Source organism: Monodon monoceros, unplaced genomic scaffold (genome assembly GCF_005190385.1).
Source record: "Monodon monoceros isolate NGI ecotype Baffin Bay Population unplaced genomic scaffold, NGI_Narwhal_1 Super_Scaffold_7, whole genome shotgun sequence".
NCBI classification, from domain to species: domain Eukaryota; kingdom Metazoa; phylum Chordata; class Mammalia; order Artiodactyla; family Monodontidae; genus Monodon; species Monodon monoceros.
In genome coordinates, this window is record NW_021703784.1 from 9,778,948 (window position 1) to 9,796,275 (window position 17,328).

General features: G+C 38.9%; 1 protein-coding gene across 2 annotated transcripts in view; it reads right to left on the minus strand.

Annotated features, from left to right (window-relative positions):
• JHY (junctional cadherin complex regulator) overlaps positions 1-17,328 on the minus strand; it is a 66,582-nt gene that overhangs the window by 11,149 nt on the left and 38,105 nt on the right. For both annotated transcript variants that reach the window (XM_029209005.1, XM_029209004.1), the window contains 2 exons: positions 4,917-5,578; positions 505-799 (listed from right to left, as the gene is read on the minus strand). In XM_029209005.1, the coding sequence (XP_029064838.1) occupies positions 505-799; positions 4,917-5,578 (957 nt within the window). The remainder of the gene's footprint in view (positions 1-504; positions 800-4,916; positions 5,579-17,328) is intronic.

Below are 17,328 nucleotides of genomic sequence, written 5' to 3' on the forward strand. Positions count from 1 at the left end.
AACTACTTCCCTGTTGCCCAGTAAAGCAGAATGCATTTTCCAGCCTTTTCCTTACTATTTGACACTAGAAACAAGTGATCTTTCCTGAGGGGTTTTTATTGTTTGTAACAGTAGAGAAACACAAAGGACATAAAAAGACTCCTTCAACTCTCCTTCATTTCTTCCTGGAAACCTTCCTCTTTGCCTCCCACCCCCATTTCCCTTATTTAACAAAGCAGACCTGATGGGAAAGACCTAAGTGCACAAAGGTGCTAGTCATGGTGAATCTTAGGTAAACACAGAACTCAGTAAAGCAAACATTTCAGAAGAAAGCCCAGTCATTGGCTGTCCTGGGTGTTTTACTGCAGGAGCTGAGGTGAGATGAAGGCTGAGAAGGGGTGGGGACTAGAGGAAGAAGGAGGGGCAGCAGCACCCCTATTCCAGGCCTGTGATAAGGAGAATGAAAATCAAGGTCCCTGTGTATTATCAAAATAAAAGGTTAAGTAAGTAAGATGCTTTTATTACCTTAATGCTGCTTCTTTTCCTATGCTTCTTCCCCTTTTCCAGTTGAAACAGATAGCCTTCAGAATTGCTACGGCTAATTTTCACTTGGTTTCTTTGGCTTCTCTCTGAACTGAGTTGGGATTCACTTTCCACCCTTGACGGTATGGGTGGAAGCGTGACGCCGGGTAAGGCCCCTTCGTGGGGATGCACCTCAGTCAGATGCATTAGCGCTTGCTGATGCTGCTCCATTGTCTGGGTGAGCCGTGAGTCTGGAGAGGCACTAGCAGGTTGGCTCTCAGAGGAAGAATGGAACTTCCTTAAAGGAAAAAAAAAAGCACAAATCTGTTAATGAAACCTAGATACATAAGACTTTTAGCATAGAAGTCTTTATGAACCATTCATTTGATGTATTTATCACTCCCCCAATCAAATTAATGTTCTTTAGCTTAATCTTTTCATAAATACATTAATTTCTTAATATCCTCTATTTTTTCTTTACGATAGTCTAGCTCTTACTTAGAACTTTCATTTAGTGCATTCAGAATAGAAAAAACATCATTCTGAAAAATCAAAGGCATTCCCACCACAAAATACCTGGACAGGGTGGATTAAATTAAACAAATGCCCTTTTAATTAGATAGTTGGATTTGTAAGAGAGACAGGGAATCTTCAGAGACCACAAACTAAACAGAAACTAAAACTAAAGCAGATTTAGATAAGATGAAGCTATGGCTTTCTTTGAGGGAGTTTGGACCTAAGTGCTTGAGTTTCACCATTCAACACTGGTATGGGATATGTGAGATCTTGGCTCTGTGTCGGGCAGAGAATCAGAACTGAGATGCCTGCGTGAAGGCTGTATGTAACCCTTGAAGCGCTACACCCTCAATAAAAAGGCAAATTAGTGAAAAACTCATTCACCAGCCTTGGGAAACAACAAAGCAAGACTATCTGTCTTAATGTAGGCTCTGAGCTGGGAAAAAAATTCCCTGTGAATATCTACGGGACAATATTTGGGGTTCAAATTTACCTTCCCCACATAATCATGGAAATCCAACACCAAGAAATTAACATAAAGTGATCTTAGAGAAAGGATACCTCTGTAGTATCTGTCAGAAGCAAGTTCTCTGGAAGGATACATTCCCACCCAAGCCTGCCTAGGTGTCTACAGAGAAGATGGATAAACATAAGTTCACAATCCAAAATCCTAGAACATGTGAGTAAATAACCTACCAAGTATGAGAATGAGCAGATACACACACAAAGCAGTAGCAGATTTCTAAGAACTTAAGGTAATTGAATATTAGACAGCATTCATAAGGAAGCATGTTTATAATGATTAAAGACATGAAAGAAGAAATCAAAACCCCGAGAAATATATTCTGAAAAAATAACAGGAAGGTTTTAATCAGAACCATGTAGAACTCCTAGACATGAAAAACACCATTACTGAAATTTACAACTCAGTGGATACACCAAAGAGCATATTGGGGCTGAAGAGACTTAGAAACTTAGAGGAAATTTCTCAGAAAGAGGCATAGAGGGATAAGAGATGGAAATAAGAAACAGTTAAAAAGACACAGTCTAGAATAAGAGAATCAAATATACATCTACTTGGTGTTTCTGAAGGAAAATGAGAGCAAATTTGGGAGACATAATATTCAAAGGAAAAATGGGTGATAATTTTCCAGAATTTATGAAAGAAATGAACACTCAGATATAGGAACCCCAGAAAAATCACAAGCAGGATTACAAATTTCAAACCTAGATACATCACAGCAAAGCTTCAGAACACCAAAAACAGAGACCTCAAAACCAAGAAGAGAAAAAAAGACAAAGACAAAAAGAATGATAATTACATTGATAAAAGACTTTTCGAAGAAATAGAGAAGCCAGGAAATAGAAAAACAATGTTTTCAAAGAGGTTAATTCTTTATCAAGTTAAACATAATTTAAGATAGGAAAGTAAAGGAATTTCCGGTAAATTTACCAGTGAAATGTACTTGCTGAAAGAACTTCTAAAGGATCTACTTCAGGAAGAAAGAGTAAAATGGAAAAAAGAATGGGAGGCAAAGACAATAATAAACAACTGGTTAAATCTAAAACAGCACTGACTCTATACAACAATAATAAAACAATGATTAGTTTTAGAAGCTATAAGATGCTGGATAAAAATAATATGTATGACACAAAGGGTGATTGGATTACAACAATCCAATGATTTGAATATGTCTGCAGGAGAATAGAAATTTTAACACTAGACTAGTTAATAATGTAAGTTTAAAAAAAAAAAGAGAATAGAAAGAGAATATGCATTTCCAAATCAGTAGAGGGAAGAAGTAGCAGAAAGTTCTATCAGTTCAACAGACAGTATTAAAAAAATAAAGACAATATGTATTGGAAAAAGTAGGGTGGCTAGGACAAAGTAACATAGTAGAAATTAATACAAATATATGAGTATCACAAAAGTAAGTAGTTTAAAGTTTAATATCTGCCCACAAATAACAACAGAAGAAAAGCCAAACAAAAAAACACATGAGAACTAAATAGTTTTACTGGAAAATTCTATGAAATCTTCAAGAAGCAGTTCCAGTTGTACATGAAGTCTCCCAGAGGATATAAAATGGGGGAATTATTTTAAGGCTGGTATAATCTTGATAACACATCCAGGCGGGGGCCAATGGCAGATTGGAGAATTTTAAGCCAGTCTCACTTCCTGCATGTGAATGTTAAATCCTAAACAGTGTTAACAAATCAAATCAAGCAATATATTAAAATAGTGTGACAAGTTGGGTTAGTCCTAGGAATAAAAGGATGATGGAATGTCAGAAAATCTGTTAACACATTTAGCCACATAAAGGATTCAAGGAGAAAATTTTTCAATTGATGCAGAGAATTTGATAATATTAAATATCTATTTATGATCGAAGTTCTTTGCAGGAAAAAAATAGGAATAGGAGGTCATTTCCTATTTACCTCCCTAACTACTAAAAATTAAATATTTTTAATGGCAAAAATGTTAGACTCACTCCCTCTAAAGTCAGGAAAAAAAGATGAGAATGCCTGCTATCTATCTATCACTATCTCTCCTAGGAAGCGAATTCTGAATCTTATTAATTGTACATTCCATACCTCCAAGTGGAGCACTTAAATGTCTTCTGATTAATTCACGTGTGTCAAACTGTCTCCCTACTTTGAAAATAAGCTCCTCGAAGGTTCCCATGCATCATACTACTTTTGTATCTTTTATAGCATTTTAGTCCTATATTCAGCCATATCAGGTATGTAATAAACACATTTGACTGAATGATATCAAGAAATACCCCGATTTTAAAAATAGCTTTTCTTTCTTCTAATTATAGAAGTAATGCATCTACACTGTAGGGAACTTGGACAACTCAGAAAATATAAAGAAGAAATTAAAAATAATCCCAATCTCTCTTGCCAGAAATAACCACTATTGACATTTTGGTGCATTTTTCGTCTTCTCTGCACATTTTGACAGAGTAGATAGAGCTCATACTCCTTAGGTGTAATTTTTGCACTGTACTATTTTCTCTTTATAGAAGAATTTCCTCATAAACATGGTTTTTAATGGTTACATGATATTAAATATTATAATTAATCTAAACATTTCCTTATTCAATTATTGTTGTCATTTCTGTAAATGATATGTATATATTTTTTTATTGAAGTGTAGCTGACGTACAGTGCTGTGACAATCTCTGCTGTACAGCAAAGTGACTCAGTTATCCACATATAGACATTCTTTTTTTGTATTCTTTTCCATGTGGTTTATCACAGGATACTGAATACAGTTCCCTGTGCTATACAGTAGGACCCGTTGTTTATCCATCCTAAGTGTAATAGTTTGCATCTACCAAGCCCGAATTCCCGGTCCATCCCTCTCCCTCCCCATCCTCCCCCTTGGTAACCACAAGTCTGTTCTCTATGTCCGTGATTCTGTTTCTGTTTTGTAGATAGGGTCATTTGTGCCATATTTTAGATTTCTCATATAAGTAATATCATATGGTTGTAAATGATATTTTTATACCCAAGTGTTTTTTTTCCTGTATTTTAGATTATTTTCTTAGGATAGACCATTACAGAGTTGGAGAGAATTTGTTCCCTCTGAACATTACTTGCGACCGTCAAAATATACTCATCTTTTTTGACTGGGTCCCTCTGCCCTTCTCCCTCCAACCTCTGGTTTAACGACAGTGGAAAAAGTAGAGGAGACAGGGAAGAAGAAATACATCAAAAGTGGACTATTTTCTGCAGAAATCAAAGGCAAGAACGTCGTTAGGAGAATTTTTCCTCTTGCCTGACCATCACCATGAACGGCCCCCGCCCCTCCACCCCGTCCTCCCCGTCCTGTCTTTCTCTAGCAGCTTCTCATTACTCTAGAAAACCACTTGAGAACAGGAAATTCTTACCATAATATTTCTAAGTTCTTATACTTTGTTTCTGTATAAGTCCGTTTGGGTTGCTTCTTATTTTCAGTTGATCCATTATCATTTATGTTAGAAACAGACTGAGAGCCTTTCTGGCTAAGGGATGCATGTTTCTTATTCAGTTCATGAAGATAGTTCAAGTCCATATTGGAAAGAGTGTCAATGTGTAGCTGCTGATTTGAAAATCTTTTCTCTTCTTGGTCTTTGCGTCCTCTTTCTGTATTAACATTCATCATTGAGTGACACCTGGTAGAATTTTTATATAATACCTTGTCAGAAGCCTGGTGTGGTGGAGCAAATTTATTGGAGGTTACTTTGGGTTCCTGGCTTCTCGGTATACCTGAGTATTGTAAATCATTGCTCGGGGCATTCATAATCACGACTGTTTCCTGTTTCACTGCAGTATGTATAGGCTTATTTGGGGCTTGCTGCTGTCTGGAAGCGTTATTCTGGTTTCCTTGACTGACAACCAGCTCTTCAGTCACCAAAGACTTTGGGCCATGCCGGTGTTTATGCTGTTTTTGAATCTTGTGCGTGGCTGGTCTTCTGGAAGGTTGCTGGCCATTGGTTGTTTCTGAAGATTGACCTCTGGGTCCATTGCTTGATTTTGCATTTTCAAATTGAGACCAGTGTTCCTGGTAATCCTAAAAAGATATTTTTAGTTAATATAAAGTTAAAAGATTGACACTCTTCACCAATCTTAGTGTTTCTCAAACTGGGAGTTAAGACTTCTAGGAAGGTGACCACAGAATTGAAAAGCGCTAAAGAAGGAGAACAGAGGGTCCTTTCCTCATTTCGGGCAATGAGAGGGTGATTAGCTGAGTGGTTCCTCCTGGCAGTTTCAGATTATGAATTTTCTAGAAAGAAATAGCTTAGAATGGGCATTATATTAAGGGCAAGTCTTTGACTTAAAATGTTGTAAAATGAAGTATTACCAAATGGGGGAAAAAAGCAGCTTTACCTCTAAAGAGCTGCATACAAAGGAAGTGCGAATCAACATCAAAATATGCAAGTTTATCTTAACTAAGATGAATATTTTTAAAAACATTATCCAGAAAGAACATCAACAATTTGCTTTGCCCACCAAGTACAAGTTTAATATGAAATACAGTTCAGATTATCAGATCTTCTTACTCACATAGGTCAGAAGCTAGAAACGATCTCTTCACCAGATGAAACAAATTAGATCTTATTCAGAGGATTATAAAAGAGTCTGTGCGGTGATAGGACATCTGTGAAACCACAAGGGTTGTTTTGCTTCTGTTCCTTAATATAGCCTGTACTTAGGCAATCAAACATCTGGGGGAAATATTTCAATTTCAGAGCAGTCTTTATGCTTTCCAAAGTCTTGTAACAACAAAATGTACTCCTGGTATAATGGATGCACTATGTAACTATATTGTGCTAAGACATTTAGACGTATTTCCCGAGGAATAAAGCGCTCGTTACTTTGTGAAAAACTAGCTGAGTTAAGAGGCCTTTGGAAAAAAAAAAAAAAAAAAAGAGGCCTTTGGAAAGAATGATTAAATGCTTACTGAAAACAGTCCGAGGACCATATGCCTCAGTGTGTTATATAACTGCAACATAATTCTTCCTTGCTGAACACACGTATAAAGAGCCTCTGTGGCCTGTATCTATGCAACGTTAATCGAAAAATGCAAGTTACCCAGATCATTTGAGAAAAAAAACTTGAACAAATCATGTTTTTGCTCAAATTGTTTTAAGGATAAGTTCAACTTTTATTTCACTTTTCTGATATAATTGCTAAGGCTCATCCTGCTCCTGTATAATATTTACTGGTATTCTACTTCTCATGAAATCTTATTGTAATGATAAGGTTGAGATTATTCAATTTAAAACAGTAATACACAATATGACTTCTTATATCAGATTTTCAAGTAAGAATGACTTATAATTCAAAATGTAGAGTAAGTTCTCCTTAGAATTTGAACTTTTTGGAGGATTGGCCAGGTTCTTAGTAGCTCCTCTAAACTTTAAGTTTTTACCTGCGGTGCTCCAGAAAAGAAAATACTTCCTTTTCTGTCTGTATTTCAATGAAGAAGGGTCCTTCTTTTCATGCAATATATTGAGCTGCATGGGGGAAATGTGGGCAAGGAGGCTCTGCCAACAGACAGCCCAAGAGCATCCTTCCTTGTAGTGGATCCAGAAGAACATTGTTATTTACACTCTTGTAGGTGTGTTCATGAAACACAGCAGCTCTTTTCATGGCTGTCATCACTGTTTTGAAGGTCAAAAAAGATCCCTCTTTGCTATGACCTAGAGATATTTATTAATGCTGATAATGTCATTCTTTTCAATATTTGTTCAGCCTTCTTTTAAATTGAAGGATAGTTGATTTACAATGTTGTGTTAATTTCTGTTGTAAAGACAAGTGACTCAGTTTAACACATATATACATTCTTTTTGTATATTCTTTTCCGTTATGGTTTATCACAGGATATTGAATATAGCTCCCTGTGCTATACAGTAGGACCTTGTTATTTATCCATCCTATATATAATGGTTTGCATCTGCTAATACCAAACTCCCAGTTCATCCCTCCCCCACTTCTCCTTCCCGTTGGCAACCACAAGTCTGTTCTCTATGTCTTTGAGTCTGTTTCTCTTTCGTGCATAAGTTCACTTGTGTTATATTTTAGATTCCACATATAAGTGATATCATGTGGTGTCTGTCTTTCTCTTTCTGACTTATTTCACTTAGTATGATAATCTCTAAGTCCAACCACGCTTGTTCAGCCTTTTAATTGCTAGAAAAATAAGTGACCAGGAACTCTTTTTCTGCTGCCATATGACTGTACTTGTCCAGCTCTGTCTCTCTCATTTCCACCAAAAAACCCTATCAAGAATGTTTTTTCCTGGGCTACCAGACCCAAAATCTTGGGTTACCACTTGGTCTTAATCCTCTTATATCTTTGCAGCTGACAATTCAGATGACAGTAGTGCTCTTCACAGGGTGCTTTGTCAACAAGGCCAAGGACTCATCATTTCATGAGAAACTTCATTTGCCTCGAGTGTTAAATCCACTGTTCACATAAATGTAAGTGGCCAGAGATGGCATTTCAGTCTCCAGAAAGAAAGACGTTTATGGGCTTGATGTGATATCTCTCACCTTCCGAGCAGCCTACTTGAGATCTGAGGTTTACTAAAGATTTATTACCTACAGTTGAGGCATCAGGTGTCACTCTTTAGGTGGCAAGACCCTAGTTCCCTGAAGTTAATATACAAAGCCATTCTCAGGCTATTTAATCTCCGTCAGCACCGAAATCCTGTATTTCATCCCCCTCTCACTGGGGTTCTTTTGTTACCAACACTCACAATCAGACCGGACCAAGCACTCAGAATAACTGCTTAATGGCAGTAGGTTTTCCCAGCACACACAAAGCAGAGTCCTTTGGCTGCAGCGTTAGCACCGGGGGCTCCTGATGCCTAATGCTGGGATGGTAATTTCTCAGTAAGATCTGGGCTCAGTTATTAATGCTCCTTCATACTGTGCCGTCCAAGGGAAGTCTGCCCCCAACCCTGAGACAGGCAGCATCTGGCTATTTCTCTTTCACGACTTTTTCCGTTTACATGACCTAAGCAGAAGGGAGAATGCACGCTTTGATGTCAGCCAAAATGTTAATCTGCTTTAAAACAAAAGCCGTTCTTGCTCTTAGTCACCCTGATCGACCCTGGAGTCCTGAGGGTTGTGCCTGGGCTCCAAGATTAGCTCTGAAGTTTCTTTTGTGTGTACTAACAACAAAACACACATTCTTTGAGTCTGGGTTATACATTCCATTCGATAATATTAATAAAATTTAGAGAGCACAGTAGCTCTAATTTTCAGTGCTAGTATAGAAGGACTCTATGCTCGGGTGAATAAAAGCGGCATAGCTCTGTTGATAGTGCTGAAGGAAAACCAAATGAATAGCTCTTTGGAAAGGTGGGAAGATCACTTAGGATGTGGTCACAAGGATGTTGACATAAATAAGTCAAAGACGCTGCATATCTTTCGTGCTATCATTTCTTTTGCAAGAGTTATTTTATTTAGAGGCAAGAAAGGAAACATCCTGTTTCATCCTTTTGAAGACTCATGTATTTGGGGAACTTTCTTCTTTCCCACTGACAGCATGCTCCTTTCCCGGGAAGGATCTTCTGCTGGTGGGAGTGTATACCCTCTTGCACTGGCCAGCAAGGGTCTGACCCTTAGCTCAGTACTGTGTCTGGTTCTGAGCACACGGTGGAAATGGGATTTGGAAAATCTGTGAAGATTCACAGGAGAGCACAAAGCGATTCAGGGCAAGACCTATGTGGACAGGTAAAGTGACGACGGATTGCTTGGCTTGAAGTAAGGATCTTAGGCATGTGCACGGCACTTAAATAGAAAATGATGAGGATGACCGTCAATTCTCAGTATTTTTTTTAAATAGATCTTTATTGGAGTATAATTACTTCACAGTACTCTGTTCGTTTCTGTTGTACAACAAAGCGAATCAGCCATATGCATGCACATGTCCCCATATCCCCTCCCTCTTGAGCCTCCCTCCCACCCTCCCTATCCCACCCCTCTAGGAGGTCACAAAGCACCGAGCCAATCTCCCTGTGCTATGCGGCTGCTTCCCACCAGCCAACTATTTTACATTCGGTAGTGTATGTACGTCGATGCTGCTCTCACTTCGCCCCAGCTTCACCCTCCCATCCCACATCATCAAGTCCATGCTCTATGTCTATCTCTTTATTCCTGCCCTGCAAATAGGTTCATCAGTACCATTTTCTTTTTCAGATTCCATATATATGTGTTAGCATACGGTATTTGTTTTTCTCTTTCTGACTGACTTCACTCTGTATGACAGACTCTAGGTCCCTCTACCTCACTTACAAATAACTCAATTTTGTTTCTTTTTATGGCTGAGTAATATTTCATTGTATATATGTGCCACATCTTCTTTATCCATTCATCTGTTGATGGACACTTAGGTTGCTTCCATGTCCTGGCTATTGTAAATAGAGTTGCAATGAACATTGTGGTACGTGACTCTTTTTGAATTATGGCTTTCTCAGGGTATATGCCCAGTAGTGGGATTGCTGGGTCATCTGGTAGTTCTATTTTTAGTTTTTTAAGGAACCTCCATTCTGTTTTCCGTAGTGGTTGTATCAATTTATATTCCCACCAACAGTGCAGAAGGGTTCCCTTTTCACCACACCCTTTCCAACATTTACTGTTTCTAGATTTTTGATAATGGCCATTCTGACTGGCATGCCATTCTGACCAGCGTGAGGTGACACGTCATTGTAGTTTTGATTTGCATTTCTCTAATAATTAGTGACGTTGAGCATCTTTTCATGTGCCTCTTGGCCATCTGTATGTCTTCCTTGGTGAAATGTCTATTTAGGTCTTCCGCCCATTTTTTTAAAAATCAATTTATTTATTTATTTATTTTTGGCTGTGTTGGGTCTTCGTTTCTGTGTGAGGGCTTTCTCTAGTTGAGGCAAGTGGGGGCCACTCTTCATCGCAGTGCACGGGGCGCTCACTGTCACGGCCTCTCTTGTTGCAGAGCACAGGCTACAGACGCACAGGCTCTGTAGTTGTGGCTCACGGGCCCAGTTGCTCCACGGCATGTGGGATCTTCCCAGACCAGGGCTTGAACCCATGTCCCCTGCATTGGCAGGCAGATTCTTAACCACTGCGCCACCAGGGAAGCCCTTCTGCCCAATTTTTAACTGGATTGTTTGTTTTTTTAATATTGAGCTCCATGAGCTGTTTGAATTTTTTGGAGATTAATCCTTTGTCTGTTGTTTCATTTGCAAATATTTTCTCCCATTCTGAGGGTTGTCTTTTTGTCTCGTTTATGGTTTCCTTTGCTGTGCAAAAGCTTTTAAGTTTAATTAAGTCCTATTTGTTTATTTTTGTTTTTATTTCCGTTACTCGAGGAGGTGGGTCAAAAAAAGATCTTGCTGTGGTTTATGTAAGAGTGTTTTTCCTATGTTTTCCTCCATTTGTAGTTTATTTTTGTGTATGGTGTTAGGTAGTGTTCTAATTTCATTCTTTTACTTGTAGCTGTCCAGTTTTCCCAGCACTGCTTATTGAAGAGGCTTTCTTTTCTCCATTGTACATTCTTGCCTCCTTTGCCGTAAATTAGGTGACCATATGTGTGTGGGTTTATCTCTGGGCTTTCTATCCTGTTCCGTTGATCTATATTTCTGTTTTTGTGCCAGTACCATACTGTCTTGATTACTGTAGCTTTGTGGTATAGTTTGAAGTCAGGGAGCCTGACTCCTCCAGCTCCATTTTTCTTTCTCAAGATTGCTTTGGCTATTTGGGGTCTTTTGTGTTTCCATACGAATTGTAAAATTTTTTGTTCTAATTCTGTGAAGAATGCCATTGGTAGTTTGTTAGGGATTGCATTAAATCTATAGATTGCTTTGGGTAGTATAGTCATCTTCACGATATTGATTCTTGCAATCCAAGAACATGGTATATTTCTCCACCTGTTTATGTCGTCTTTGATTTCTTCCATTGGTGTTTTATAGTTTTCTGAGTACAAGTCTTTCACCTCCTTAGGCAGGTTTATTCCTAGGTATTTTATTCTTTTTGTTACAATGGTAAATGGGAGTGTTTCCTTAATTTCTCTTTCTGATTTCTCGTTGTTGGTGTATAGGAACGCCAGAGACTTCTGTGCATTAATTTTGTATCCTGCAACCTTACCAAATTCATTGATTAGTTCTAGTAGTTTTCTGGTGGCATCTTTAGGATTTTCTATGTATAGTATCATGTCATCAGTAAACAGTGACAGTTTTACTTCTTCTTTTCCAATTTGTATTCCTTTTATTTATTTTTCTTCTCTGATTGCCATGGCTAGGACTTCCAAAACTATGTTGAATAAGAGTGGTGAGAGTGGACATCCTTGCCTTGTTCCTGATCTTAGTGGAAATGCTTTCAGTTTTTCACCATTGAGTATGATGCTTGCTGTGGGTTTGTCATATATGGCCTTTATTATGTTAAGGTAGGTTCCCTCTATGCCCATTTTCTGGACCTTTTTTTAATATCATAAATGGGTATTGAATTTTGTCAAGAGCTTTTTCTGCATCTATTGAGATGATCGTATGGTTTTTATTCCTTAATTTGTTAATGCGATGTATCACATTGATTGATTTGCATATATTGAAGAATCCTTGCATCCCTGGATAAATCCCACTTGATCATGGTGTATGATCCTTTTAATATGCTGCTGGATTCTGTTTGCTAGTATTTTGTTCAGGATTTTTGCATCTATGTTCATCAGTGATATTGGTCTATAATTTTCTTTTTTTGTGATATCTTTTTCTGGTTTTGGTATTAGGGTGATGGTGGCTGCGTAGAATGAATTTGGGAGTGTTTCTCCCTCTGCAATTTTTTGGAAGAGTTTGAGAAGGATCGGTCTTAACTCTTCTCTAAATGTTTGATAGAATTCACCTGTGAAGCCATCTGGTCCTGGACTTTTGTTTGCTGGAAGATTTTTAATAACAGTTTCAATCTCATTTTGTGATAGGTCTGTTTATAGTTTTTAATTCTTCCTATTTCAGTCTTGGAAAATTGTACCCTTCCAAGAATTTTTCCATTTCTTCGTGGTTGTCCATTTTATTGGCATATAGTTGTTTGTAGTAGTCTCTTATAATCCTTTGTACTTCTGCAGTGTCAGTTGTGATTTCTCCTTTTTCATTTCTAATTTTATTGATTTGTGTCCTCTCCCTTTTTTTCTTGATGAGTCTGGCTAAGGGTTTATCAATTTTGTTTATCTTCTCAAAGAACCAGTTTTTAGTTTTATTCATCTTTGCTATTGTTTTCTTTGTTTCTATTTCATTTACTTCTGCTCTGATCTTTATGATTTCTTTCCTTCTACTGACTTTGGGTTTTCTTTGTTCTTCTTTCTCTATTGTTTTAAGTGTAGGGTTAGATTGTTTATTTGAGAATTTTCTTGTTTCTTGAGGTGAGATTGTATTGCTATAAACTTCCCTCTTAGAACTGCTTTTGCTGCATCCCATAGGTTTTGGGTCATCGTGTTTTCATTGTCATTTGTTTCTATGTATTTTTTAATTTCTTCTTTGATTTCTTCAGTGATCTCTTGGTTATTTAGTAGCACACTGTTTAGCTTCCATGTATTTGTGTTTTTTACAGTTTTTTTTCCTGTAATTGATTTCCAATCTCATAGTGTTGTTGTGGTCAGAAAAGATGCTTGATACAATTTCAGTTTTCTTAAATTTTCTGAGGCTTGATTTGTGACCCAAGATGTCCTGGAGAATGTTCCATGTGCACTTGAGAAGAAAGTGTATTCTGCCACTTTGGGGTGAAATGTTCTATAAATATCAATTAGATATATCTGGCCTATTGTGTCATTTAAAGCTTGTGCTTCCTTATTTATTTTCTGTTTGGATGATCTGTCCATTGGTGTAAGTGGGGTGTTAAAGTCCCCTACTATTATTGTGTTATTGTCGATTTCTCCTTTCTTGGTTGTTAGTATTTGCCTTATGTTTTGAGGTGCTCCTATGTTGGGTGCATAAACATTTATAATTGTTATATCTTATTCTTGGATTGACCCTTTGATTACTGTAGTAATTACTGTAGGGATCATGTAGTGTCCCTCCTTATCTCTTGTAACAGTCTTTATGTTAAAGTCTATTTTATCTGATATGAGTAATGCTATTCCAGCTTTCTTTTGATTTCCATTTGCATGGAATATCTTTTTCCATCCCTTCACTTTCAGTCTGTATGTGTCCCTAGGTCTGAAGTGGGTCTCTTGAAGACAGCATAATATGGTCTTGTTTTTGTATCCATTCAGCCAGTCTGTGTCTTTTGGTTGGGGCATTTAATCCATTTACATTCAAGATTATTATTGATATGTATGTTCCTATTAACATTTTCTTAATTGTTTTGGGGTTTTTTTGGTGGGTCTTTTTCTTCTCTTGTGTTTCCTGCTTAGAGCAGTTTCTTTAGCATTTGTTGTAAAGGTGTTTTTGTGGTGCTGAATTCTCTTCGCTTTTGCTTCTCTGAAAAGCTTTTGACTTCTCCATTGAATCTGAATGAGATCCTTGCTTGGTAGAGTAATTTTGGTTGTAGGTTTTTTTCTTTTATCACTTTAAGTATATCCTGCCACTCCCTTCTGGCCTGCAGAGTTTCCACTGAAAAATCAGATGATAACCTTATGGGGATTCCTTTGTATGTTATTTTTTGGTTTTCCCTTGCTGCTTTTAATATTTTTTCTTTGAATTTAATTTTTGTTCATTTGATTAATATGTGTCTTGGTGTGTTTTTCCTAGGGTTTATCCTATATGGGACTCTCTATGCTTCCTAGACTTGGGTGACTATTTCCTTTCCCATGTTAGGGAAGTTTTCAACTATAATCTTTTCAAATATTTTCTCAGACCCTTTCTTTTTCTCTTCTTCTTCTGGGACCCCTATAATTTGAATGTTGGTGCATTTAGTGTTGTCCCAGAGGTCTCTGAGAATGTCTTCAGCTCTTTTCATTCTTTTTTCTTTATTCTGCTCCTTGGCAGTTATTTCCACCATTTTGTCTTCCAGCTCATTTATTTGTTCTTCTGCCTCAGTTATTCTGTTATTGATTCCTTCTAGTGTATTTTTCATTTCAGTTATTATGTTGTTCATCTCTGTTGTTTGTTCTTTAATTCTTCTAAGATCTTTGTTAAACATTTCTTGTATTTTCTCAGTCCGTGCCTCCATTCTGTTTCTGAGATTCTGGATCATCTTTACTATCATTACTCTGAATTCTTTTTCAGGTAGATTGCCTATTTCCTCTTCATTTATTTGGTCTTGTAGGTTTTTACCTTGCTCCTTCATCTGTGACATATTTTTTTGCCGTCTCATTTTTTTTTTTTTTTTTTAGTAAGTGTGATTGTGTTCCTGTCTTACTGGTTGTTTGGCCTGAGGCTTCCAACACGGGGGTTTGTAGGCTATTGGGTAGAGCTGAGTCTTGGTGCTGAGATGAGGAACTCCGTCAGACCTCACTCCGATGATGAATATTCCCTGGGGTCTAAGGTTCTCTGTTAGTTCAGTGGTTCATAAGAGGGAGGCCTGGGAGATCAGGAGGGGCAGGTGGGAGGGGCCCTCCGGGAGGAGCTGAGCGGGAGAGAAGCAGAGGGCAATTGCCCTGCCCACTCGGGCCTGGGGAGCCTCCTGAGCTCCCAGGCCGATCCCCTGCCCTCCAAAGCCCTCTCCAGGCTGCATAGCTCCTTGGGGGCATAGGAGGGAGGACAGGGAGATCAGGAGAGGCAGGCAGGAGGGGCCCTCCCAGACGGAGGAGCAGGAGAGGAGAGGAGGGCGTTTGCCCTGCCCATTCAAGCCCAGGAAGCCTGCTAGGCTCCCAGGTGAGGTCCCCTGCCCTCTGAGACCAGGAGTGGAGGGCACCCTGGGCCCCTTCTGTTCCTTGAGCCTAAGCCACACCCTCCACAGCCCCCAGGGCCTTTTTCAGCCCTGTGGGTCCTGAGCATTTTGCCCCACCCACTGCCCAAACCTCACCCTTAGGCCCCACCCTCCCCAGCCAGGGCCTTCCCCCCCCACCCTTTTTTTTTTTTTCCTCTTCTTCTTTTTTTACTATTGTGATATTGTTGTACCTTCTGGTCATTGATTCATCTTTATTTTTATATTCTTCCTAACATATCTGTTAGTTTCCTAGTCTAATTTTATTTTTTACTTTGTTATTTATTTTACTTTTTTTGGCTGCCCCAGGCGGCTCGTGGGATCTTGGTTCATGAACCCAGGGTTGGGCTGAAGCTCCTGCGGTGGGAGCTCTGAACTCTCAGTATTTTTAAAGTGAAAACACACAGGCTTAAATGGTCCAGGGACCTTGTTTCCAGCATATCACCCTTTCTTTTCTTGTCCTCTATCTCCAGTTTCTGATCCTTTCAGCATATAAATGTGTTTAAACCTCTTCTATTAAAAAAAAAAAAATGAAACAATCCCTTACTTGATCTCATTCTCTGGTTAAACCTCATCTCTTAATCCACAGCCAGACATCTTAAAATGTAGGCTGGTCATCATTTCTCCAGCTCTCATTCTGACCTCTGTATCCTGCGGGAGAGCCCTTATTCTCACTGAAACCGCTTTGCTCAGGCCACCAATGACCTTTTAGTGCTAAATCCTGTGGTACCATCTTCTTTAACTTTCTGTTTTTTCAAACTTACACAATTATTTCAAACTTACAGAAAAATGGCAAGAATAGCACAGAGAACCCCCAAATATCCTCACTGATCCACCACTTTTTAACATTTAGCCGCATTTCTTCATTCTCTCTCTTTCTGTAGATCTCCCACTCTCCATTTGTAGACAAACAAATCTACATTCTATCATTTATAGTATTATTGTTTGTATCATCATTACTTAGTTTGTCTGAATCATTTGAAACTTGCATATATGAGTTGCATATATCACTCCCTTTTCGTGGCACCTTTTTACTTGTCTTCTCTGCAGAGTTGAACCCTGTTCACTGATTTCCCTTCCTTGAAGTTTTCATGTCTCAGGTTCCATGACACTGTTTTATCCTGGCCAGCTTTCTGCCTCTCTGGCAATCCCTTTGTAATCTTTTACCTTCTCTACCTCTGCTCCCCCTTAAAATATTCTTACCGATTTCTCCAGGGCCCTGTTCTTGACCTTCCTTTCTTCTCCCACTACCTACAATTCCTGGGGCAGCTCAGCAATTCCCATGGCTGCAACCCACCAGGGAATTCTTATGATGCAAATGTATACAGGCTAACTCAGATGTCTCTCCTGAGTTCTAGGTCCTCCTCCCTACAGGCACCTCCTAACTCAACGTCAGGCCCACTGCTGGCCTCACGCACCCCTCTTTCATTCCCAGAACCAAAGCCCTCCTTTTCTTGCTCAGTGGTGTTGGTGCCACTAATCAGACACTCAGAAATTATTCTCTTTCTCTCTCCCACGTTCACCGTGTATTTAAGCAATTGCTAAGTTTGTTCATTCCACTTCCTGACCACCTAAAGGCAGGGGCTGAGGGGGATCAGGTGCTGTCCTAACCTGCCAGGAGTTCAGTCCAGCCAGTGGAAAAAGATATACCCACCATCCTGCAAAGCGAACTGATGGCATGTGGAGTGTGGGGCAAACAGAGCAAATGCTGCCACCTTTCCAGTTCTCTCATCATCTCTTGCAGAAATTACAGCAGAAGTCGCCTGACTGGTTCCGCTGTCTCTGCAATCTTTATTATTCTCTTCCAGTCTATTCTTCAGACCTTGGCAGTTTGTTAACATGCAAGCCCAATGATGTCATTAACCTGCTTACAATTTGCCAGTGGCTTCCTGCTCTCCGTAGGATAAAATTGAAAATCTTTTGATCGGCATAAAAAGCCTTTCATGGCTCCTAGCTGACCTGCCCAGCCCTGTGTCCCTCATGC